Source organism: Xiphophorus hellerii, chromosome 1 (genome assembly GCF_003331165.1).
Source record: "Xiphophorus hellerii strain 12219 chromosome 1, Xiphophorus_hellerii-4.1, whole genome shotgun sequence".
In the NCBI taxonomy this organism is placed as follows: Eukaryota; Metazoa; Chordata; class Actinopteri; order Cyprinodontiformes; family Poeciliidae; genus Xiphophorus; species Xiphophorus hellerii.
This window is the reverse complement of record NC_045672.1, coordinates 25525621-25552183: the sequence shown is the minus strand read 5'-3', so window position 1 is coordinate 25552183 and position 26563 is coordinate 25525621. Positions and strand designations below refer to the sequence as shown.

Here is a 26563-nt window from a genome sequence, read left to right as displayed (position 1 = left end):
ACAAGTCCAGATGTGAATTTTTTAAATATATTTTTATTAAAAAACATTACATGATTTAAAGGTTACATCTGAACATTACAGGAAGACAGAGATCAGTCGTCTGTGGCTCCCACATAGTGACAAATGGAGTCATAATCCAGAGTGAATAATTTTTCCTCGTATCTGTCGAGCTGCACCATCGCTCTGCATTTGTTCTTATCCCGCTGAAGAATACGGCCGACCTGATCCGACAAACGAAGAGCCGGCGATTAGCAGCAATCAATCAATCAGTCACATCCAGACCAGATAAAAACGAAACCCACTGCTCACCTGTCCTCTGTGCTCGCCCAGAACCACCATCACAGCGTCGTACTCTCCTTTTGGGACGATGGTTTCCAGCATGTTCTGCTTCACATCTGCCACAGAGAGACGGGTTAATCGCTAACGTAATTTAGAGCGGCCGTTTCCATAGCAGCAGTCAGGAGCGGACTGATCATCCAGTCGCCGATCATTATTCTGCTGCTTTTTCATGAAGGCTGGAGGCTGCTGATTATTTTTACTTCATACCGACAAAATATTTAGAGGTGACAGCTAGAAAATGACATTAGAAGCTCAGTAAGTGTAGGATTTTATGTGACAGACCAACAAAAAGTAACAAATAATTGCGTAGTGTAAGGAGAAATCTGAAAAGTGTGGATCTAATTTGCTTGTGGAGAGGGTATGAATACTTTTGCTAATGGTAGTTCAAAAGAAAAATGATACAAGCACAGTGTGCTTAAATCAGAGGAGTGAAAAACTTCTAACATTTGTTACATTTTCAGCGGTTGTGGTTTGATTGCAGCGAGTCAAATGATCCAAACTATTTAAAAAACCTGTTCCCCTCCTCGCCTGTGGTGGCGCTGCAACAAGAACAACAGAAGGAAATGACAAAAATCTCTGAAGAAGAAATGAGCGTAACTTCCTTCTTCAGGAAATGTAAACAAAAATGGAGTAGCGTCAGATTTTAGCGCTTTTTGTTTTGTTTTTGGTAAAACACCAAGAGTCATTTTTCCCGCTAACGCAACCTAAGAAAATGGAAACGATGTTTTAACTGTGAGTGTTTACACATGTCAAATTTGTCATGCTACATTTGGAAACCAAATTTGTAGCTTTTACATTTTCTAACACTACTAACAATTTTAAAACTCTTCCTAAAAGGTAAACATGGTTCATACTGAGGTCTAACTGGAGACTGAGGCTGTTTTAACCACAAGACATCCGTAATGAATTAAACTAAATCGGCTGAGTAATAGCAGCTTTATTTTGATGCTGCATAAACAGATAAACACATTTTGCCCACAGGGAACGCCCGAGTGCAAACTTACACAAAACGAGCGAGAGATTTCACGGCTGACTCACCGTCTAGCAGTCTTCCCTCTTCAGTTCGACACACGCAGGTAAACGGCGTCAGGACATCCTCCACTCGCATCTGAAGGGAAGTGAGACCGAGTTCAAAAACAATCCTGAATTTACTGGGATTAAACAACAAATAAAGGTTTTAGTTTAAAGGATCAACAGTTGGGAAATATTTCCAATTGCCTAAAACCCAGATAGTCATGGTGCAAAAACTCAACGCCATCAGTGTGACAGTTGTTTTTTATTTATTTATATATTAAGCCATAAGGATTGTGTCGGCAGCAGACTGCATGCTGGTTACCTCAGCAGATAGCCTTACTAACACTATAAAGAACATAATGACAAATTGCAGAATGTATAATATCCTGTTGACTTAAAGCTAATTTAAATGGCTGTTTATGCTACATTTTTGCTTAAATCTTCACACAAAATCCAAATTATAAAACGTAAATGCTGCAGAAAACATTATTCAAGATGCACTGACCAGACATTTTATATTTTCATATTTTCTCTGAATTTGTTGGATTCAGATTTTCTATTCTAAGCTTTCTGAAACAAAAAACGGAAGAAAAATGCTTTAGATGTGGCTTAGATTAAATCAGAAAGGGAAATAATTACACACTCATTAATATTTATTCATCAAATAATATGCTGCTAATCATGAGACGATTAATCACAATTGATTATTAAATAATCGTCAACTAATTCAGTAATTGCACTTAATTAATTTAAAAAAAGGACAGTTATTGAAAAGAAAAACACATTCAGAGAATTAATTAAGCCAAAATGGACTTAAGGGTATATGGATTAAACATTTAGGATGAAAACACTTTGGCAATAAGAAAGAAAATTGGCACATTTTACAATTTTTTTATTTAGCCACTTGTTTTTATGCAATATTAGAAATACTTTAAACGTTCTTGGATTAAACATATTTACCGTCAAAAGTGTTTTTATTCTAAATCAATAACTCAATAACTCCCATTAAGATTAGCAGCTCTCCTGCTAATCTTAATGGGGTTTTTATATCGAGTTCAACAGAAATAACATCAAAGTACATGTTAATTGTTGATGTATTTATAGGTGGTATTTCTTCATTTTGATGCCTCTAATGATGTTTGTATCTGAACTGCAAATAAACAGTCAATCAAGGCAAAACTGTCAGATTTCCATGTTGAAGCTGTGATAATCAAGATGTTATTTTGTTTTTGCAGCAGAAGTAGAAATAATTGTTGATTTCTGCTGTTTTTTGTGTAAATACAGTTAAACTTCTAGTCTTCTAGTTTAACAGAAGAAGTAAGACCATATTTAGTGGTATAAAACATTGATTCTCTTTAAAGTCTGTGTAAATAAGGTTGATTACGTCTGGATTTGTTAGCAAAGCTGCTACGGTGAGCAGCAAAGAACCTTAAGTGGGAAGCCAGTGACAGAGTCAATAATCATGTTCTCAGCTTCAACTTCACAGCATTGAGCTGAGTTTGAGTGAAACAGAGAAAAGCAGCCGAGGCTTCGCTACCTTTGAGTTGTAGTACCGGCCGCCTTTAAACGCCTTGTCTATGAAGCGGACTTTCAGGTCCCTCTGGAGCCAGGAGGGAGGAGCTGAAGCCTGCCGCGCTTCTTTCACTGGTGGCTTATCTCTGCACAGGAACAAAAAAAACACCAAAGAAAACAGCTAATCAAGGATTTAACGGTGACCTATTGAGCAAAATTCACATCTGACGTGTTTTTGTATTTTTATTTGGGTCTCAAATGCTTTTAAAAACAGTCCTTAAAAAAACCGACAGACATTTTTGGCAGTAAATTGATATTTTTTGGGCTCTGGAAAATGAGACGTTTCAAAAACCTACAGATCAGCAGGTGACCTCAGCAGTTCCACTGTTACCTAGCAACCCCAGCGGAACTCTGCCCATTACTTAGCAACCCCCAGCGGAACTCCGCCCGTTACCAAGCAGCCTGAGCTGAGCTCGTTTGGTCAGCTGGTTTTACCGCTCCATGCGCTGTACAATGGCTGCTGGAAAAGGCAAGTGTTTTGTTGTTGACTCACCATCCAGGAACCGTTTGCTGCATTGCTACTGGTCGTGCAGGAGGCTCTACTAATGCTTCTCAAAGATGTACGGCTGCATCTGCAGCCATTTTCACTTGGGAGTGTAAACGACTACAATCTCATTATCTAAGGATGATTTTATGCAAAAAATGTAATGAAGATGTTTTGTAACATGCTGGCCTGTTCAAGGAATCATAATAGGTCTCCTTCACGGAAACTGAACGAGATGATTTAAAGTGAAAACGTACCTGTCTTGACTTGATTCTCTGTGTTTCCTCTTCCTCTCGTCTTTGCCTTCCTCCCTTTCAGATGACTTGTGTTTGACTTTGTCACTACTGCTGCTCTTTTCTTTCTCCTCAAGTCTCTGTCGCTCCTTCTCCTTCTCCTTGTCTTTGTGGGCCTTACTGAGCCGGCCTGTGAGTTGGGTCGGACAGAACCATTAGATCTCAATAAATTAGAATAACATCGCTCTGCAGGATGAATTTATTCCTGCTGTGATTAAAGAACAAGCCTAACAATTCAATTCAAAAAGACTTTATTGATCCCAAAGGGAAATTAAATGTATTAACTCTTATTATCTACGTTTCTTCAAAGTAAAAGTTGTAAAAGAAATTCTTACTTTTGTTGCTGGGAATAAATTAAAACATTTTACAGACTTTAAAAATGGAAAATAAGTCATAAAAGTTAAATAAATGTCAACATTACGCAAAACGTAAAATATCACATGTATTATTTATTACTGTGCAGGAAAAGAATAATTTTGAATATATAAGAATATATAATAATTTTGTGTTTTTAATTGAGGACGACAATTTTGGCCCTGATGTTCACCGTCTAGGAAAATTAGTTCTAGTTTTTCAGTAGCCATAAGCTGGTAAACGTTTTACTTTTTTTACATTTGATTTCCTGAAAACAGTATTGTTTTATTATTGTGATGCATCTGCAGTGATATTTTAAAGATTCTTTTAAAATAATAATAATAATAAAACGAGTAAACAGTGACACTGTTCCCATTAGCATTTAATTGAGGCCTCATACTGTAACTTTTCTGTTGTGATATTTTATTTGTATTGTATTTACTTATTATTTTTTATTATGATTTCTCTTCTCTTTTCATCATCTTATTCTATTGTCTTAGTAGCTCTGGTGCCGTTTTTAACCTGTTTTTAAAAGTGATACATGAATAAATTTGACATCGAATACTCACTGAGGTCTTTGCTGTTTTTCTCGTATTCTTTCGTCCCGACCAGTTTAACTCCGTACTGGCTGAGCGTCACCGTCTTTCCGCCGATGGCGAGCTTTACCACGACTCGAGCGTTGTCTGCGTCTACGCCTTCAATCTGCCACACAGAAACAAAAACTCATCAGACATGTTTTATGTGAATTAGACGGCCAGAGATGCGTTCAGGATTGCACTGATTTATTGGCGCCGATTTCCTTAACCCTTTGAGTCCTAAGTTTCAAATCGCTGCCTGAATATTTTTGCTCATTTTAATTGTACAAAGTTCTTTAAATGTCCTGTGAGTAAATATATTTGCCCATTTATCCATAACAACTGGAACTTTCAATATTTAGTAGTTAAAAGTGACCTTCAGATTAATTTCACTTCCTGCAACGGCGGGATGGAAATTACCGTAATAACCCGATATTGGCTGGAAAGCGCAACGTCTCTCCTTTCAGAAGCAGTTGGAATTTTTCAGACAGAGCAAAGTGTGGTGGAATTACGGTACTGCAAATTTGGTTGGATCGTCGCCACTACGTTCGGTTTGGAAGGGTTAAATTTGGGAGATCAGCGATCAGCCGATACTTACATGTGAAGCTGATCTTATCTAGCTCAGCAAAGATCTAGAAATCAGCCGCTGTCTTCTTCTGCTCTCCTGTTAGAGACGTTTTACTGACAGACCGGCTCACCAGGTCATGTCTGCACATTTGCTGTTAACAATCGTCACCCCACTGTTGCCAACTTCACGACTTTCTAAATTTATCACCATTTCAAGCAAAAAATTATTTTATCGTCCAAAATCGGAACCAGCAGGTCAGGATTTCTCAGAAAACTGCAATCGGTGCAACGAGTTTTACTTTGCCGTAAAGGTCCTTGTGGGCCCCGGATCCCACCAGAACGCAGCCTCCAGGAACCATCGCCAGCTCCTCCTGCTTGGTTTGCTCCTCGCCCGGCTTCGGCGGACGCTGGCGCTTGCTGGGCTCCAGATCCTTTATGGCCGATCGATCGGCGCCGAGGCCCAGGCCTTTAGGACGGAGCTGGTGTTCGATTGGCTTCACGTCTCTGTGGGCGAAAGCATTAGATCAATGAACAAAGACCTGGACATGCGCAGGATTTAAATCAGGCTACAGGGAGACGCCGCTTCGTTTTCACAGTTTGAGTTTGTCAGATCTCAATTTGTGGTTTTATTTTTTTAAATTAAGAAACACAGTGATCTGTGGAGTGATAAAATTGTTGCGAGAAAATAAAATAAAATAAAATGTAGATTTTTGAGATTTAAGGAAGATTGTGTAACATGTAAGGCCAGGCCTGTCGCAATAAGCAATAAATCAAATAAACGCATAAAAAATTAAACAACTAATACCAAAAATTAGAAAACAAAAATCTCCAGTCTGGTAATTTGGTCTCAACCAGCCCTTTTTTTTGAAGGATCATTTTGTTTATAGAGACTTCATAATTAATTTTATTTGTTGTTTCTGTTGTTTTGTTTATTTATTTTGGACAAATGTTCATTAAATTTTAAAGTTTAGTGATCTTTGGTACTGGGTTCTTGTATTATTACGCCATATTGCTTGAAAATATGCCTGTCACAATAATCAAAATATCCATTAATCGCATCATGAATTAAAATGAGCTCAATTGTTTTTTTCTTTTCTCTCTTTCTACCAAAAACTGGATAACAAAAGTTTTCAATCTGGTGATTTGGTCTCAACTGGCTCCTTTTTTAAGGAAAATTTTATTTACAGAGACTTTATAATTTTATTAGTTGTTTTGTTTATTTATTTTGGATATTTAAAATGTCTTCCATTTCCAGCGTTAAATGTTAATTTGAGTTTAAAGTTTATTGTGTTCTTGCATTATTATGCCATTACTATTATATTAACTGAAAATTGTCTCAAAACAACAATATTATCGTTTATCAACGTAACTTCTGGGACAATTTAGTGTCTAGTAAAATTAGTTATTGTGACAGGCCTTTGTATGTAAAGAACCAATTAATTATAAGTAAGCTAAATTAAGGTAGGAAAACAAAAGAATTTGATTAAATGCCCTGAAAAAAATCCTTAGTAGATTTAGAGAAACCAGAAACAAATCTGGAAGGAGAGAAAAAAAACAAAACAGAAGAAAATAAACGACTGGATGGCTGTGATCGTCGAGCCCCGAGGCAGCGGCAATAAAAATAGAGACGGGTGTGGAGCAAATCTCTGCCAGCGCTCCAGAACCGCGTCAGGCATCCAGAGAGAACGCCGTTTGTTGCTACATCTATAAATACAAACACAAACCAGCACCAGAAAACTAAAATACACAAACTGATCATAAATCAGCATTAACGTTGGTACGGAGGTTTATTAGTGATCAGAGCGCGAGTAATTTGGTCATTAAAACCATAATTTCTGCAGGTTTTTGTGAAATCAGTGCTGCCATCCGGAAGACCGCTAACAAAATAAATAAATAAAATAAAATACAGTCTGAACAGCAAAACTCTGCAGCAAAAAGAAAGAAAAAAATCTATCAGATCAAAAGACTGCACCTGTATGCTGCAGGTCAGGGGGTCAGACTCATTTTGGGTCATATCAAAAATCTGAATGTTCTTAAAGGGCCGGTTACACCAGAATGTATTGATGAAACCAATAAACTTTTAAAATATTAATAAATACATGTTTGTTTCCGCATTCAGTGTTCCTTAAAACCTTTTCACGCTGACCAGTCCATCCAGGATTTTGTGATTGATTTTTTGCAATTAAAATCCAAAATTTTGTGGGGCTAATTTATAAATATTTGTAAGGCATTTTTATGCTATTTACACTCACGTATGATGCAAAATGTGACTTTTATTAATCGCCGTATCGACCACTATCAGGCTATGTAAGTTGACATCAAGTGAGGCTGCGACAGCACTCACTTAAACTCAACGTTTTGGCCATTTTTGAGAAAGAACTGCAGTAAAAATCAGAAAAAAATGTGAGTCTGTTGATTTTTGTGAGTTTTGCAGATTTGTTGAAAAACTGGAGTGATTTATTGATGTAGTCTGGAGTCTAGAGGGCCAAATAAAAAGCTACGGCGGGCCAGATTTGGCCCCCAGGCCTCGGGTTTGACACATGTGCTGCACGTGGTACAATGCAGGAGGAAGATTAGCCTGCACAATGATGCCAACTGTGTTTTAAATATATAAAAGATAACTTTTGATTTAATTAGGCGTCATATTTTATGAATCTATTCATGACCCAAAATATGACTAGAAACAAAATAAAAGAAAGAGAAAAAAGATAAAAATAAAGAACTTCTCTGCAAGTCATGAAATTACTTTACAATGAAGAATAAACTGATATGCAGAGATTAAAAGGTTAAAATGGTTTGTTTTTAGATAGAAAACAGAATTATATGGTGGTATACAAAAACAAAACATTGGTATGAACTGGCGGATGGATGTGGAGTCATTTTAAACACCCAAATAGTTTTAAATGAGTAGAAGAATAGAAACAGCCTTTCAAACGGCAGCAACAGACATAAAAGTGTTAAAGTGATAGAAAAAAAACAAGATTAAAAACAATAACATAAATAAGACAGATTGGACACAAGATTTAAAATGAGTGGCATCAATTTTTCAAAAATGTACATAATTTGCATTTAAAAACTAAATACTGACTATTTACAATACAAGGTTTCCCCAGAAAACTTGCTAAGTCCAGTGGTTGGGAAGTCATTCATCCAGCGGCTCGTCGTGTTTCCGAGTTAAAAAATGTTTAATGTTGACAGGAAATTTGAAAACATCCCTTGATAATTATATGTTATTGAAAGATTGGAAGATTAATACCTTAACACCAACTATAGCATCTAATCCATAATACACAGTAGGAGTGTAACAGGTAAACCTTCTATGGATGCAAACTCGACTAAAAACCCACCTGTTTAGGATTGTAATTTGAAACGTAATCAATTCCAAATTTATTGATGGAACCTGACTTAATGTCGTGTTTTGATTGTTGATTCTATGTTGCATTGTGTTTCTGTGTTTGATATGATGTAAAGCACTTTGAAATGCCTTGCTGCTGAAATGTGCTATACAAATAAAATTTGATTTGATTTTAAAAAATGCAAACATTTTAAAAAGACTTAAATAAATAAGCAATGCTTGGCCTGGTGGGGGCAAAAGAAAGCCTGGTGGCCCGCCAGGCTTATGATACGCTGGGGAAACCCTGCAATACAGTATATTGGTGCAGAAAACATAGATGTTATTTAGAAATGAGAAAAACAGAGCAGATGGTTGTGCAAGAATGGCAGCAGTTATGGTTATAAACTATATATCCAAACAAGATTGTGAGATTTTTAAAAAGTGTTAGACTTTTGTTATTACAGAAGGCAGAAACAGTAAATCTGTCACTTACTGTTTAAATGTCCGTCCGATTCCCTCTTCTTTCTTCCAGCCCATTCCTTTCAGCATAGCGAGTCCATAAGCCTCAACAGGAACGCTCTCATAGTCTGCCTCCGTCGACTAAAATAAAAAACAAATAAAAACTAAGAATTAAACAGACAAATCAACACCGTGCTCATGAAGGCTTTAATACCAATTAGAAATGGGTAGCAACTCGTTACATCTACGTGAGTAACTTCTTAGAAAAAGTTTACTTTTAGGAGTATTTTTACCACACTGTGCTTTTTACTTTTACTTGAGTAATTTTATTAAGAAGTAATTCTGCTCTTGAGTAAATTGTCTGGATTTTCTACCAACTGAATGAAAAACAAACATGTTTTAACCAAAATTTCACCAGGCTCAGACACACACCTGCAGTTTCTGTTAAAGTTTCAAAGGTTTTTTTTATTGAAAGAAACTGATTTGGAAAAATTATTTTGCCTGATTTTGTTATTTTTTGTTAATTACATAAATTATTGTCATTTTAAAATAAGATTTCCACTTAACTTTATATTTTGATCCATCTGATAATGTAATTTTTAAATATTAAATGTTTGATAATTTGATCAGTTACTCAGTACTTCAACAGACTTTTTTACTCTTGAGTAATTTCTTGGACGACTACTGTTTACTTGTAGTTGTTGAAGTTTTGCTACTTTTGTTTCAGTTGTCAGGTACTGTGGTCGGCCCTAAACCTCAGATATTGGTATCGGAGCTGAAAAAAGCTGATCGGTTCATCCCTAATTGGGAAATTATTGGGGGGGCTGCACAGCGGCGCAGTTGGTAGCACTGTTGTCTTGCAAGGTCCTGGGTTCGATTCCCGGCCCGGGGTCTTGCATGTTGTCCCACAGTCCAAAAACATGACTGTCTGTCTCTAAATTCTCCCTAGGTGTGAGTGTATGTGTTGTGTGTCTCTGTGTTGCCCTGCGACAAACTGACGACCTGTTCAGGGTGACCCCTCCTCTCGCCCGAAACGTTCGCTGGAGATAGGCACCAGCACCTTCCTGACCCCATGTGTTAGAAAATGGATGGATGGATGGAAACTTTGGAGTTCTGAAACAGCAGCTGCTGAGAGAGAGAAGCAGCTTGTAACGTGGCTCTTACTCAGCCGTTTGGCCCCGGGCCGTCACACTCAGACTCCGGAGGTTTTCCTGCAGGCAGCCCACCCTGACATCAAAACGCGCCCGGGGCCGCCGTGACTCGGGCGTCCTGCCGCTCAGACGGGATGTGACTGAGCACATACTGAGGAGACACGCCAGGCCTCTTATGAAAACAAACAGAGAGATGTGATTGGCTGCCCTCATGTCTCTGGGGAGAACGCTGACGCCCGTCTGCTACTGAAGCCGTGCTGTACTGACAGTCATCTGTGCAACTGTATACACATGCAGCCATGTCAGGCCACTCAGCACTTTCACACACTCAAATTTCAGCTGCCAGTCGACATTCTGTACTGTCAGGAAATTCATGCTAAAATAAACCCCTGAATCAGAGATTGTATTGTGATGTTCATATCATATTTTTATATGGTTTGAGGAAACTTTAATCAACGAAATTAAGAATTTTTCATGCACTTTTAAGGTAAGATTTCAAACTTTTCCAGCACTTTGAGGGTAAAAGCTATAAAAATGAACTAAAAGGCAGTTTACATTCACAATTACATGATAATATTTAGGGGTGCAACAATTTATTGGTGACAATTTCCTTAATTTTGGGAGTTTGATGATCTCTTACATGTGAAGCTGATCTTATCCACAGATCTTATCTACCTCAGCAAAGATCTAAAAATCAGCCACTGTCCTCTTCTGCTCTGCAGTGAGAGACGTTTGACTGACAGAACCGGCCCACCGGGTCATGTCTTCACGCATTCAGTTAAGAATAGTCACTCCACTGCTGCCAACTCAACAACTTTCTTGCTTTATTTAGCAAAATTTCAGACAAAAAAAAACAACCTGGTATCGTCCAAAATTGGTAATCAGCAATCAACCAGAAAACTGCAATCAGTGCAGCCTTAATAATATTTATTACTGTTAACAATAATGTATTGAGATAGTAATATTGATATTCTATAGCATGGACAAAATGAATCAAAATATAACAATATTTTATGATTTGAAATGTCTTGCTTACACACTAATTTAACCAAAAAAAGTATAAAATATCAGACAACCTTTAAATTCAATTAACACAGATCAATGAGTCATTGATAAACTTGGAATAATACATATTTGTTACACTGAAACGAAACAAATTGTGTTCAGGTAAATGAACTTCTTGCTCAGATTCAATGCTTTATCTCAATATACAAAGAAAGTTACTAAAAAATGCTCTCGCTACGTTTTCTGGCATTTAGCAAATAGAAATAATTTTGGTAATTTTAACTGAAACAAATGTTTGGTTTCATTTAACTTCAGGCAGTGAGAGAAAAAAAGTCTTTTTATTAGGTGTGTGAAAATATCTTGTTTGAACTGTAAATAATGTTCTCTAAATTTAGGTTTTTAATCAAACCTTTGATTGCACTTTATACAAAACTATGCAGTTTGAGTATCAAGAACTTTCAAAGACTTTATACCGAAATCAAGCACTTTCCAAACCTGGAAAACACCTAATAGAAATTCAAGCATTTTCAATCATTTCAAGCACCGACTGACAAACCGATTGAAACTCTGGGTATGCAGAAAGCACTCACTGCTCGGCTCCGTCGCAGGGAGAAAACAACAGAGATGGAAAGGCGAAGCTCTCAATTTAGCGCTTCAACTCACCATGTGGTCATAAAATATGGATCATGAATGAAAGAACAAGATCCTGATTACAAGTGGCTGAAATGATCTTCTTGCTTAATGTGTCTGGACTGAGCCTTGCAGATAGAGTGGAGGAGCTGCTGCTCCTTCTTGTTCATGAGACCCTGAAGTGATGAGCTTCTATTTTGTCTTATTGCCAAATGTAACCCAGGTTGAAATAGCCTCTTCATAAAAATAATAGTAAATTAGATAAATAGGAAATAAATAAATAGGAGAATAAATAGGGAATTAATCGATCTTAAAATTGTTAAAAATATATATATATACATAAAAAGAGCAACAATTAGAGACAATAAAATTGCTGTATTTTGATTTTTTTTGATATTTTAATTGATTAGAGAAACTGTATAAACCAGTTTTGCTTTGTCAAGCGAACTCTCTTATTCTGAAGGGTTACATTTATGTGTAATCCATGTGACTAAATTCAGCCAATCGGGTTGCTGCGCTCTCTGACGTGAGAGAGAGAGAAGAAGCAGAGAGCGTAAAGCAAGCAGAGAGCGCAGAAGCAAACGGGATTGTGCTGGGAAAAAAAAAAGAAGAAAAAAGAGAGACAGATAAGAGAAATTGACTACTCGTAGCTGACTTGCTGTCTAAGACGAGTTTTTGTTTTGTTTTGTCTTATTTCTTGAAAAGGAGCTTTTCGCATTATTTTTTTTCCTCACCCTGACTGTGTTCGGGATCATCTTTTGTGTGTTGTGGAACTGGACTTGGTGAGTTGGAAGTGTATTTTGTTCTTTTGTTTTTTTTAGATAATGTAAACATTATTTAATTTAAATGGAAAGCTGAAGCGGAGGTTGATCAGCGGAGGCGTTGGCTGTTGCTCTTGGTGCTAACAGCAAGCCAACTGAAAGTCAGCAGGAGTAACAGCTGATTCGCTGAAGCCAACAGCCGCTCTTGTCAACAGAAATTTAACGGCTTATCAGCAGAGGAGCTAACTGTTGCTAACTGTCGCTCTTTGTTGGCAACAGGCTTTTTTTTTTTTGTTGTTGCTGTTTTTTTATTTTCTTACGTTCGGCTGGGATTTGGACTAAGGAGTCTCGGATCATCACCGAATTGGATCTTCCTAAGGAGAACGAGATGGCGAGCCAACCCGGGAGCTTAATGACCATCTAGTAGGAGCTACGCCTTCTGCTGGACATTGCCAACCCCGCAACTTGGTATGACCTGCCTATGTTGTTGTGCGCATTAGCAGTGGGTCACTGAAACAGAATTAACTGTTGGATCATCGGAGGAAACAAGACATCAATCTGAAGCACAGTTTGACCTGTCCTTGCTGAATTGTTCTGCTGTGTTGTTGTTTTGCTGTTATTGTTTTTTTTACTCCTTAAGGGAAACACCAAAGAACTAAAATAGATTAAACAGATTAGAACAAACTGTAAATTAAAACAGATAAATAGTATTAACTAGAGCTTAAATAGAACTATAACCTAGGTAAAATAAATAGTATCCTTAATTTAGATTTATAAAATATTCTGAAAGAAACTGGAAACTATTATATTTTTTTGGAATTTGTGTCATTTTGTGTTAATTGTGTAACATTGTTGTTGTTTATTCTTTTATTGTTCTTTCGACAAATAATAAGCCGGCTGTTTTTAACTAAATTTTTTGGGTCTGTGGTCATTAATTCAAAATACACTTCTCACTACTCCAGTAGCCGAACCTAGCTCTGGTTTTTATTACGAGTTCATTAACTGTAAACACATAGCGAGTGTTACAGAAAGTGGCGAGCCAGCCAGGAGTAGGAAATAGAAGCATAAAATTTATTTCTGACCCTGATCAAAAAAAAAAAAAAAAAAAAAAAAAAAAAAAAAGCCAAGTTCAGCAAGAACAGAAAATATGGAAATAGTCAACAGAGAAAACGTCAAAGTCCCGAACTCGGTCATTGTCAGTGGTATTGCCGATACGGAGGCTGATGAGGATGTCTTAGATTTCCTTAACAAGTATGGGAAGATAAGGAGAATCCTAAAAGTAGATGACTCGCAGTCCTCTTACCACCAAAATGCCATTGTGGAGTATGAGAGTGGATCTGCCTTGACAGCACTTGAACCCTTACTCCCTTACATGTTTGAGAGCTCAACCAAAGTCTCTTATCAAATCAGAGCCCTGTCCAGTGAGTACGTGTCTGACGTCACAGACAGAGCCACCCACCGTTTTTTTTTGTGAGCTACAAGAAATTGCTAAATTAGGTGGAAAATCCTTTGAAGCTGTCCTGCATGAGCATCTGTCCAAATGCTCTCAATCAGTCACAGGCAGCTCTGAGACACCTGAAACTGAGAGTTTCACTCTCGAAACACAAAGTGAGTTAATGAACCCAGTTGCCAGACCAACCCAAGAAAATTTCCAACTTTTTCAAAATAAAAATGCAGAGCAGTCTAAAACTACTCTAAGCAGCTCTGACTCAGTTAATCAACCTCGACTCAATCTAGCCTCCAACTTATCACAGAACCTTGTCACTCACCCTGAGGTGCAAAAAGTAATTGTAGAGCATATAGTGCGAAGTGAAGCCCCAGTCTCACAGGTGAGTGCCTCTTTTCGTCTGAGGCAGTTTTCAGGCAAATTACCTTGTCCTAGTCACGAGGCTGATTTTGATACATGGCGCAACAGTGTTGAGCTCATACTTAAGGATCCAGATGTATCTGTCTTGCAATGCTCAAGAAAGATTTTAGACAGTCTGATGCCACCTGCATCCGATGTAGTAAAACCCTTGGGCCCTACAGCATTACCATCAGCTTATCTTGAACTGTTAAATTCAGCTTTTGGCACAGTAGAAGATGGTGATGAGCTTTTTGCCAAATTTCTCAACACCCTCCAAGACCCTGGTGAAAAAGCATCACATTACCTTCATCGCTTGCAGACAGTCCTCTCTAAAGCTTTGAGCAGAGGCGGAGCAGTCCCCACTGAAGCAGACCGACACCTTCTGCGTCAGTTCTGCCGTGGATGTTGGGACAATGCCTTACTAGCAGAGCTCCAGCTTGAAAGAAAAAGAAATGAACCCCCTTCATTCACTGAGCTGCTGTTGCAGTTGAGAATTGAAGAAGACAAGCATAGTGCAAAAGAGAGTAGAATGAAAAAACACTTTGCTGCTACTAGACCAAAAGTAGCCTCCCACACTATTACTGCAACTTCTGACCTTTTTGAACCCACAGTGCAAGACAATCTCACTGAGATGCAAACCCAGATAACCCAGATGCAGAGTCAGCTGACAAGATTGAAACCCCAAAAAGTAGTTCAACCTGTGGTTCCCCAAAGTGATCTGATCGCAGAACTAAAAGCACAAATTACTGAGCTGCAGAGTCATTTGGCTAAACTAAAACCACCAAATTCTATTAAGAAAAATGCTAGTGCACCTAAAGCTAAGACACAAACTAAGCCTAGAGCACCTGAACAAACCGCGGCAGTCCAAACTGTAAAGAGTAGGCCGAAGCCTTGGTATTGCTTTCGATGTGGTGAAGATGGCCATATTGTTTCAGCTTGCTCCAATGAATCAAACCCGTCCCTTGTAGCTGATAAGAGGAAGCAGTTAAAAGCAAAGCAGTTACTTTGGGACGAACAGAACAAACAAACACAGTCTTTAAACTAGAGGAGGCCCTCATTGCGGGACAAATGGGTGCTGTTAGTGAAACCAGTCCCACTAAACATTCAAGAAAAAACAGGAAACGTTTCCATCACAACAAATCAGCCAAAGTGAAGTTACCCAAAGGCCTAGTTGGAGCCAAGTACACTGCTGAGGTGCTAATTAATGGGCAGGCTTGTAATTGCCTTCTTGACACCGGGTCACAAGTGACAACCGTATCACAGTCGTTTTATGATAGTTATCTCTCACATTTGGAGATCCATTCCATACACGACCTTCTTGAAGTTGAAGCCGCAAATGGTCAGAATATTCCATATTCAGGCTATATTTGTATTGATATCACATTTCCAAAAAACAGTTTTGGACATGAAATTATCGTGTCTTCTCTTGCGTTGGTTGTTCCCAACACGCGCTCCAGTGTCCAATCTTCTCTCTTGATTGGCACTAATACCCTTGACCTTCTCTTTGAAAGTTTTTCTCTCACTAACACAGATTCCAGTACCCTTCCTTATAATTACAGAGTGGTGCTGAGCGTGTTACAAAAGAGACACAGGCAGAAAGAGACCAGCAATCTTGGTCTTGTCAGACTGTCAGGAAATGAGCCTGAAATCATTCCTGCAGGCCAAAGTAAAGTCTTGGAGGGGTCAGTTCATGTGAAAGTTGACACTCCAGATAAGTGGATTGTAGTTGAGCCCCCCAATACATCTTCCTTACCAGGTGGTGTTTTGGTCACTAACTGTTTACTCACCCTTCCTGAGAACCGATCGCATAAGCTTCCTGTGGTCCTGCGAAATGAAAGTAAACATGACATAGCTATTCCTAGAAACAGCGTCATTGCTGAAATTCATGCTATGCAGGAGATTTTGTCCCATTCTCATATCTCTGATGAGTCAAACCAAACTTCTAGTCCACAGCCTGCTGAGCTTAATTTAAACTTTGCAGATTCCCCAGCCCCTGCTGAATGGAAAGAGCGAATTATGCAGAAGTTGAATGCTATGCCAGAGGTTTTCGCGCAGCATGATACTGATTTTGGATGTACTAATAAAGTAAAGCACCAGATCAAACTGAGCGATCAGACCTCTTTTAAACACAGGCCTCGCCCAATACGACCACAAGACGTCGATGCTGTACGTCGTCATTTGCAGGAACTGTTAGAGGCAGGGGTAATCCGTGAATCCGAGTCAGCTTTTTCCTCACCCATCGTGGTAGTAAGGAAGAAAAATGGAGATGTACGACTTTGCGTCGATTATCGAAAGCTAAACCAGAACACAATCAAAGATGCTTATGCACTTCCTAATCTGGAAGAAACTTTTTCAGCCCTTAGTGGGTCGAAATGGTTTTCGGTCCTGGACCTCAAAAGTGGTTATTACCAGGTGGAAGTTGAGGAGGCAGATAAGCACAAGACAGCTTTTGTGTGCCCACTGGGATTTTTCGAATTTAACCGTATGCCGCAGGGTGTAACTAATGCTCCTAGCACGTTTCAACGGCTGATGGAGAGGTGTATGGGCGACATAAACCTTAAGGAAGTCTTGGTCTTTTTGGACGACCTTATAGTTTTTTCAGAAACCCTTGAACAACATGAAACACGTCTTCTCAATGTGCTCAATCGTCTCCAAGAATATGGTCTAAAACTATCACTTGAGAAGTGTAAGTTCTTCCAGACATCTGTGAGGTATTTGGGGCACATAGTCTCTCAGCGCGGTGTTGAAACAGACCCTGAAAAGGTTGCTGCTTTAACAACTTGGCCAAGCCCTACAAACCTAAAAGAACTCCGTTCCTTCTTAGGTTTTGCGGGGTATTATAGACGGTTTGTTAAAGATTTCTCCAAAATCGTTAAACCCCTTACTAACTTAACTGCAGGATATCCCTCTCTGCGCAAGAAAAGTAGCTTTCGGCTAAACCGTGACCAGTACTTTCAGCCAAAATCTCCTTTTGGGGAGAGATGGACAGAGAGCTGTCAACGAGCATTTGAAACAATAATACACAAACTAACTACTGCTCCAGTGTTGGGCTTTGCCGATCCCAAGTTACAGTATGTATTACATACAGATGCCAGTACAACTGGACTAGGAGCAGCTCTGTATCAGGAACAAGAGGGAGAGATGCGCGTTATCGCATACGCGAGCAGAGGCTTATCGAGAAGCGAAAGCCGGTACCCTGCTCACAAACTTGAGTTTCTTGCCCTCAAGTGGGCGGTAACGGAAAAGTTTTGTGACTACTTGTATGGTAGTCCTTTCACAGTGATAACTGACAGCAATCCTCTAACTTATATTTTAACCACCGCTAAGTTAGATGCAACAAGTTATCGCTGGTTATCTGCTTTATCGTCATTTGAGTTTCAGCTTCGGTATAGAGCTGGAAAACAGAATACGGATGCAGACGGTTTGTCTCGCCGCCCACATCCTGAACCAGTAAATGATCTCGTCTCCCTGAAAGAACAGGAGCGAATTCGCCAATTTGTACAACATCACTTACCTGGCACAGATCCTTTCACTCATGTTCCTACTTGTGCTGTAAATGCAATCTGTGAAAAACATCTAGTATTTCAGTCTTTTGATTCAGATCTTTATGATCTTACCTGTCCCCTTGTAACATCTCTGTCTATGACCGCTAGCGCGGTCCCTGACAGTTTTGATCAGTGCAGCGTTTTTCCTGTCATCCCAAGCATGTCAGAAGAAGAATTGAGTCAAAGTCAAAGAAGCGATCCTGCTATCAATGAAATCATACATCAGCTGGAAACAGGTGAAACACCATCTCCTGTGGTGCGAGAAGAAATTCCACAACTTTCCATCTTTCTGCGTGAGCTGAGCAAACTTGAGCTGCAGAATGGGATTTTGTACAGAAAAAGGCAAGTAGGTGAAGAAATCCAGTATCAACTTATTCTCCCTGAAAGCCTCAGATCTATGGTATTGAAAAGCCTCCATGATGACATGGGTCATTTTGGCTTTGACCGAACCCTTGATTTGATCCGAACCAGATTTTTCTGGCCAAAAATGGCCTCAGATATTGATAAAAAAATCAAAACCTGTAGCCGGTGTGTTTGCAGAAAGACTCTGCCAGAGAAGGCAGCGCCTCTAGTAAACATTCAAGTAACCAGACCTCTCGAGTTACTGTGCATTGACTTTTTGACAATCGAACCAGATCGCAGCAATACTAAAGATGTCCTTGTTATCACTGATTTCTTTACAAAGTATGCTGTAGCAATTCCTACACCGAACCAAAAGGCTCGTACTGTAGCAAAAGCCCTGTGGGAAAACTTTATCATCCACTATGGCTTTCCAGAAAAATTGCACAGCGATCAAGGAGCAGACTTTGAATCAAAAACTATTAAAGAGCTATGTAACCTAGCCGGAATACAGAAAGTCAGAACATCACCCTACCACCCCAGGGGAAACCCAGTAGAGAGATTCAATAGAACCTTATTAAACATGCTGGGTACACTCACCGATGAGAACAAAAAACATTGGCGTGACTTCGTGAAGCCCCTCGTACATGCGTACAACTGTACCAAACATGAAAGTACTGGGTTTACACCATACGAGTTAATGTTTGGTAGGCAGCCTAGATTACCCATAGACCTTGCTTTTAATGTTACTTTGAGTCATCGCCAGCAACAATCCCACTCGCAGTATGTCCAAGCTCTAAAATCTCACCTTCGAGAGAGTTACCAACTGGCTAGTAAAAATGCTGCTAAAGTGGCTGAACGGAACAAAATCAGATATGACCAACATGTAACCGAATCTGTCTTGGATGTTGGTGATCGTGTGTTGGTAAGGAATGTTAGGATTAGGGGTAAACACAAGTTATCAGACAGGTGGGAATCCGTTGTCCACGTAGTTGTAAATCAAAAAGACAACTTACCTGTATATACAGTTAAACCTGAGAACCAGGATGGTCCGACCAGAACTCTCCACAGAGACCTTTTGTTACCTTGTGGGTTCTTGCCAGCTGTCCCTGAGAATCCTGCTGTGGTCCGGGAGAATTCCAGCCGCCCAAAAACACGCCAATACCACACTACTGATTATGATGAACCTGAAATTGAGTACAACTCAGAGGAGGAAGACAACTATCCTTTGTATAACACTCCCGGCCCTCTGCAAGAAATTTCTAGGGTGGTTGAAGAATACAAGGTTGTCGTTCCTTCTAAAACTTATCTGAAACCTGTTGTTGAGCAGCTTAAATCAGACCATACTCATGTCCCAGAACAAAACACATTATCTGATAATGTGTCAGCAGACAACAATATAAAAAAAATGGACAACTTACCTGAAATGGACAACTCGGTGGAAACACTGAGTGTATCTGAACCTAAAATAGTCAGGTTACCAGAAACTCACCTTGATGAGATGGGAAATGCTTCAGACCTTAGTCAAGATAATACTATGGAAGTGACTCAGACTGAAGTGAATGAGACCGAACCTATGACCAGTGAGGACAAAGGACATGACACTGAGACAGAGCAAGCTGCTAAAAGACCTTCCCGACAGAAAACAAAACCAAAATTCTTAACCTACCCCAAATTAGGGAACCCTCTTGTCAGTGTAGTTCAATCCCTGTTCCAAAGTTTAAGTGAAGCTGTCACAAGTTCTATTGAAATCCCTGAGGTCCAGTTAGTTTAATTTGGATAGTATGCAAAAGGGACTTGCATAGATTTAAGTGGGGAGGGTGTAACCCAGGTTGAAATAGCCTCTTCATAAAAATAATAGTAAATTAGATAAATAGGAAATAAATAAATAGGAGAATAAATAGGGAATTAATCGATCTTAAAATTGTTAAAAATATATATATATACATAAAAAGAGCAACAATTAGAGACAATAAAATTGCTGTATTTTGATTTTTTTTGATATTTTAATTGATTAGAGAAACTGTATAAACCAGTTTTGCTTTGTCAAGCGAACTCTCTTATTCTGAAGGGTTACATTTATGTGTAATCCATGTGACTAAATTCAGCCAATCGGGTTGCTGCGCTCTCTGACGTGAGAGAGAGAGAAGAAGCAGAGAGCGTAAAGCAAGCAGAGAGCGCAGAAGCAAACGGGATTGTGCTGGGAAAAAAAAAAGAAGAAAAAAGAGAGACAGATAAGAGAAATTGACTACTCGTAGCTGACTTGCTGTCTAAGACGAGTTTTTGTTTTGTTTTGTCTTATTTCTTGAAAAGGAGCTTTTCGCATTATTTTTTTTCCTCACCCTGACTGTGTTCGGGATCATCTTTTGTGTGTTGTGGAACTGGACTTGGTGAGTTGGAAGTGTATTTTGTTCTTTTGTTTTTTTTAGATAATGTAAACATTATTTAATTTAAATGGAAAGCTGAAGCGGAGGTTGATCAGCGGAGGCGTTGGCTGTTGCTCTTGGTGCTAACAGCAAGCCAACTGAAAGTCAGCAGGAGTAACAGCTGATTCGCTGAAGCCAACAGCCGCTCTTGTCAACAGAAATTTAACGGCTTATCAGCAGAGGAGCTAACTGTTGCTAACTGTCGCTCTTTGTTGGCAACAGGCTTTTTTTTTTTTTGTTGTTGCTGTTTTTTTATTTTCTTACGTTCGGCTGGGATTTGGACTAAGGAGTCTCGGATCATCACCGAATTGGATCTTCCTAAGGAGAACGAGATGGCGAGCCAACCCGGGAGCTTAATGACCATCTAGTAGGAGCTACGCCTTCTGCTGGACATTGCCAACCCCGCAACTTGGTATGACCTGCCTATGTTGTTGTGCGCATTAGCAGTGGGTCACTGAAACAGAATTAACTGTTGGATCATCGGAGGAAACAAGACATCAATCTGAAGCACAGTTTGACCTGTCCTTGCTGAATTGTTCTGCTGTGTTGTTGTTTTGCTGTTATTGTTTTTTTTACTCCTTAAGGGAAACACCAAAGAACTAAAATAGATTAAACAGATTAGAACAAACTGTAAATTAAAACAGATAAATAGTATTAACTAGAGCTTAAATAGAACTATAACCTAGGTAAAATAAATAGTATCCTTAATTTAGATTTATAAAATATTCTGAAAGAAACTGGAAACTATTATATTTTTTTGGAATTTGTGTCATTTTGTGTTAATTGTGTAACATTGTTGTTGTTTATTCTTTTATTGTTCTTTCGACAAATAATAAGCCGGCTGTTTTTAACTAAATTTTTTGGGTCTGTGGTCATTAATTCAAAATACACTTCTCACTACTCCAGTAGCCGAACCTAGCTCTGGTTTTTATTACGAGTTCATTAACTGTAAACACATAGCGAGTGTTACACAAACATCTTACAAGTTGGGATTTTTAAGCAAAAGAATTATAAGTCTGAGAATAAACGCATAAAAGCAACAAGCTGCTTTCAAACCGTCTGGTAACAGCAACAGGTTTTTCTATTACTGACTACAACATGTATCGATTCACACAATCGCATCAATAGATCAATTTTAAATAGAATATCAGGGTCATAGGTCATGTAGTCAGGGTCTAACAAATTGTTTATGTCTAAATGCCACACTTTTCAGGACTCAAAATTTCCAGAGGATGGATGGAAACCAGATCTACACAAAGGGACACAAAATAACATCTGAAACCACAATATATTGTAATACAATATTCCATACTTCTCCTTAATCCATTACTTCAAAAACTTTAGAACCAATTTTAAAGGGGATCTATTATGAGCAATTCATGTTTTGCTTCCATTTGCGTCTCATCTGCTACTAAAAACAAAACAAATGCTTAGAAATAAAACCACTAAGCCGTTTCAGGGGTTTTTTGGTTTCTAGAAAATGAGCCTTTTCAAAATGCTCCCAAATTTAAGATCACAAATCAGCAGTTACTGTCTGTCACCTAGCAACCCCAACACCTTTGGTCAGCTGGTTTTACCACTACTAGAAACTGCTACTAGTGGCTGCTAGAAAAATTAAGTGTTCTGTTGTTGACTTATCGATCAGAAGCCACTTGCTGTACCCTTGTTGGTTGTGCAGGAGCCTCTACTTCTGCTTTCCAAAGACTTACAATTGTTTACAGCTATTTTCACATGCGAGTGTAAACAGCAGTTTATTTAGATTTAAAGTGACAAGAGGTCCTAAAACAGCTCATTCTGAAAGGAGCTCAAATCAGATTAAAACCTCAAGATCTAATATTGATTTTGTTTTGTATAGGACATAGACCGATCCTAACCTGTTCAAGGAAGTATAGTAGGTCACCTTTACCACTTTCCCCTACTCACAGATTCAGGCCGCAGGTCCACCTTGACAAGGTCTCCATCCTCAAAGCCGTCTGGCACTTTGTTTTGCATTAGCAGCGGGATGGAGAGGTTGAGGCTCCCCTCTGTCTGAGGCCCATTCTCCCACAGTTCAAGCTGCCTTCGTGAATCTAAAAGCAGAAGAGACTCATGAGGAGACTGATGCTCTTATTCATTGTCCACCAAGATGTCTTCCTCCCATCCACACCTTCGATCAGCTCTTTCACAGCCTGAGACTCCACAGAATCCCCATCCCGCTCCGCTGCCTCCGGCTTCCCGTTTCCTTCCCCGCGCTGCCCCGCTCGGCTCCAGCGGTTCTTCTGGATCAGGGGGATGATGAGCTCTTTGGGCTTCTCGGTTGGTTTTGAACTGCAAGAATACACGAATTAGAAAAGATCATTTAGTTAAATGATGTCCTCAGATTACCAAGTAACGTCACATTTCAAGCGTAACCGTTACGGTGTCGGCTTAATAGTAGCATTAGCACAACGAGCGCACCTCTGCAATTCATTCCTGTCAATTCCGGTCAAAAAATCTTTTTCAACTCGAGCAGTTGGTTTAAATTTATTAACAGTTTTAGTGAAACCAAACGACACTGCCGCTGTTTTTCTCTCTGCCTGCTCATCTGAAATAGCAGCTTTGCTAGCAACCGTATCTTCTCCGTGCGACGCCATTTTTGTTTGTAGAGGAAACGAATGAGAACGGTGCATTCTGGGAGCTGGAGTGCATTCTCTAAATTTAAATAACTCTTACTGCCTGAACTCGCCACATGTCCCATAATGCACTGCAGTTACAGGCGTGTTTACGTTGTTCTACTTGTACGTTCAGTTTTTACCGTAGGTCAATAGCATAACTATTATTATTACTAATAGTAATAATATTCTTATGCTAATATTATAATTATTATAACAAAGATGTAATCTTGTCTTCATCTCTTTACATGTTTGAATAAAAACATGTAAAAGGCATTCTTGAATAAAAATCATAATAGTAAGAAATCTAATCTGTATGGTGCTTTTTAGGACACTGGAAGAAGCTCTACATAGAAAAATAAAATAATAAAAATAATATATTTATGTATAGGCTATATATCATTTTTATTATTTTACTTTTTTAATATATTCATATATATGTAAATCCATAGAATATATAAAATTACTTAAAAAATTAGGATATTTTTCAACAGTTAATTTATTTCAACAACTCAGTTCCTAAAGAGAAACATATTATGTAGATTAACTACACACAGACTGATTCTTTAAAAGCTTTTATTTTTGTTTCTTAGGATTATTTTCCACTTACACAGTGGCGGTTTCTGATATGGGCGACATGGGCAACCACCCAGGGTGGCATCTTATGGTGGGGCACCTATCTTCAGTTTGCTACTCTGTGCCCCTCCACTCTTTCTTCAGACTTTGGGAGCTTTATTTTCAAACAATAATAATGGTGACAAGACAAGCGCAGGCATGTTTATTTGGATAGCATATTTCAGCAACAAACATTACATCACAGACAACTTTGGACTACTGAGCACCAGTCCAATCCTTTTTATCACTATCATAGCTTAATACAGGGAATGCCACAGTTTTAGCCATGTCCGGGGTTACATTTCTTCCTTCCACACAATTTTCCATTGATTTTCATACAATTCTATGAACAGCCAGGTTCTTTAGCAGTTTTGTGGACTGGCTCCTTTTGGGAAGTGTCTGTGACTCTCTGCTGAAAATACAGATGTAAACTCATCAACCTTCCACATGTTCATAAGGTCTGCTTCATGGCCATTGCATGACATTTTTGTTTTACAAATAATTTTTTATTGGTTGTATGTAAAAATTCAAATGATCTCAGAAATGTTATTCAGATTCTATTAGCTATATACGATAATTATCCACGTTAACAGTTTAATACATACATTAATCTCAACATTTTTTAAGATGATCACTTTTAGAAATAAAATTCCTTTTAATGATATTCTAATTCGGTACTGATTCACAATAAGGCTTCTTACAAATTTCTGATTTTATCTGTCAACACTTTACAAATCATTAATAAGTCTTTAACATCTAATAACTATGGACAAGAAAAAGAGAAAACTGACCTGTTTCTTGCCAAATCTGTTTACATGTGTGTTTCATGTAGAGTTTTTAAATCAAACATTTCAGACGAACTTTTAAGCACATTCAGCATTTGTAACCATAATTCTTTAGCATATAGCATTGTACTTTATTATTCCAATATAAATATTAACAACTATCAAAGAGAGCCTTAAAGTAAATTTGTGAAGCAAACCTGCAACAAGGTAGTGTTTAATTGAGCAACTCTGTTGAAATATAAACATATTTGGCTCACTATTTAGCACGAAACTAGTCAGGTTTAGTCACTTAATTAATGCATGCTGCAATTAATAATTTCTAAAGTATTCACAGTTTAATTACTAATATATTTATTTTATACACTGTCTATTAGCCAGTTATAAGGTGAGTCTTATTTATTTTGAACATGATAGAAATATAAAATCATACACATGAACAAGAAAAGCAAAAGACACATATTTTTGTACTACAATAATCTTAACATGCTTGAAAAGGAGCACGTTAACAGCAGCATGTTCGATTTTAGCCCCCGAAAAATATTCAGGGGCAAAGATTATTATATTTTCTCTATTTAGAATCACAAAAAGTATTATTGTGAACGACCGGCACAACAATAAATAACACATGTAATATTTTAAATTTATCTTAATGTATAAAGATATCTAACTTTTTTAATTATCGTTTTTTTAAGTCTATAAAATGTTTTTAGTTCATTCCCAGCAACAAAAATAAGAACAGTCTTTTATTCATCCAAATAAAATGGATGGGAATGTCAAAGTCTGTTTTTGAGTAAAAACATGCTGAATTTTATATAATAATAATAATAATAATAATAATAATAATAATAATAATAATAATAATAATAATAATAATAATAACTCAAGAAAAAAATCATTTTACATTTAAATTTTAAACTTGCCATTTAAAAAAATCCAAAAAAGAAACTACTAAAAGTGTTGGGTGGCCATTTGTGCCATTCTTCACTGTTAGACCTTTTATTGTAATTTTACAGTAACTTACTGGCAACACTGTTGCCAGCAAGTTACTGTAATTACCATTCTACAGTACCTTTACTGGCAACAGTGTTGCCAGTAAGTTACTGTAATTACCATTCTACAGTACTCTTACTGGCAACACTGTTGCCAGTAAGTTACTGTAATTACCATTCTACAGTACTCTTACTGGCAACACTGTTGCCAGTAAGGCAACAGTACCCTTACTGGCAACACTGTTGCCAGTAAGTTACTGTAATTACCATTCTACAGTACTCTTACTGGCAACACTGTTGCCAGTAAGTTACTGTAATTACCATTCTACAGTAGTCTTACTGGCAACACTGTTGCCAGTAAGTTACTGTAATTACCATTCTACAGTACTCTTACTGGCAACACTGTTGCCAGTAAGGCAACAGTACCCTTACTGGCAACAGTGTTGCCAGTAAGTTACTGTAATTACCATTCTACAGTACCTTTACTGTTATGATATTTCACAGTTAATTTTTACTGTGAGTGTGCTTTACAGTTATAACTGCTTTACTGTAAATGTAGTTTCTAGTATAATACAGTAATTGTATTTTATAGTAAAGCTGGTCTACTGTAAACTTGTTTCACAACATAATGTCAGAGTTTTACTGTAAATTAAAGTTTACATTTCTTTAATATAAGAATATTTTACCATAAACCGAAAAATTTCATAAAAGAAATTTTAGTCCAAGTACTGTGAATAACAGGTATTTATTTTCAGCAGATTTGTAGAAATAAAATCCATTTACATATTCGCAATGTCATAAAAAACAATGTCACAATACAATATAATGTGCTGTAAAACAACAAAACCAT

General features: G+C 38.0%; 1 protein-coding gene across 1 annotated transcript; it reads right to left on the bottom strand.

Moving 5' to 3' along the window:
• Nucleotides 1–13: 13 nt before the first annotated feature.
• Nucleotides 14–23334, bottom strand: gpkow (G patch domain and KOW motifs). The gene is made up of 11 exons (XM_032546326.1): nt 23131–23334; nt 22841–23001; nt 22618–22763; nt 9026–9132; nt 5498–5702; nt 4626–4758; nt 3667–3832; nt 2891–3011; nt 1378–1447; nt 310–395; nt 14–221 (listed from the first exon to the last, which is right to left on the bottom strand). Exons 1-11 carry the CDS (start codon nt 23304–23306, stop codon nt 93–95), a joined length of 1500 nt encoding a protein of 499 aa, XP_032402217.1. The 5' UTR covers nt 23307–23334; the 3' UTR covers nt 14–92.
• Nucleotides 23335–26563: the final 3229 nt, after the last annotated feature.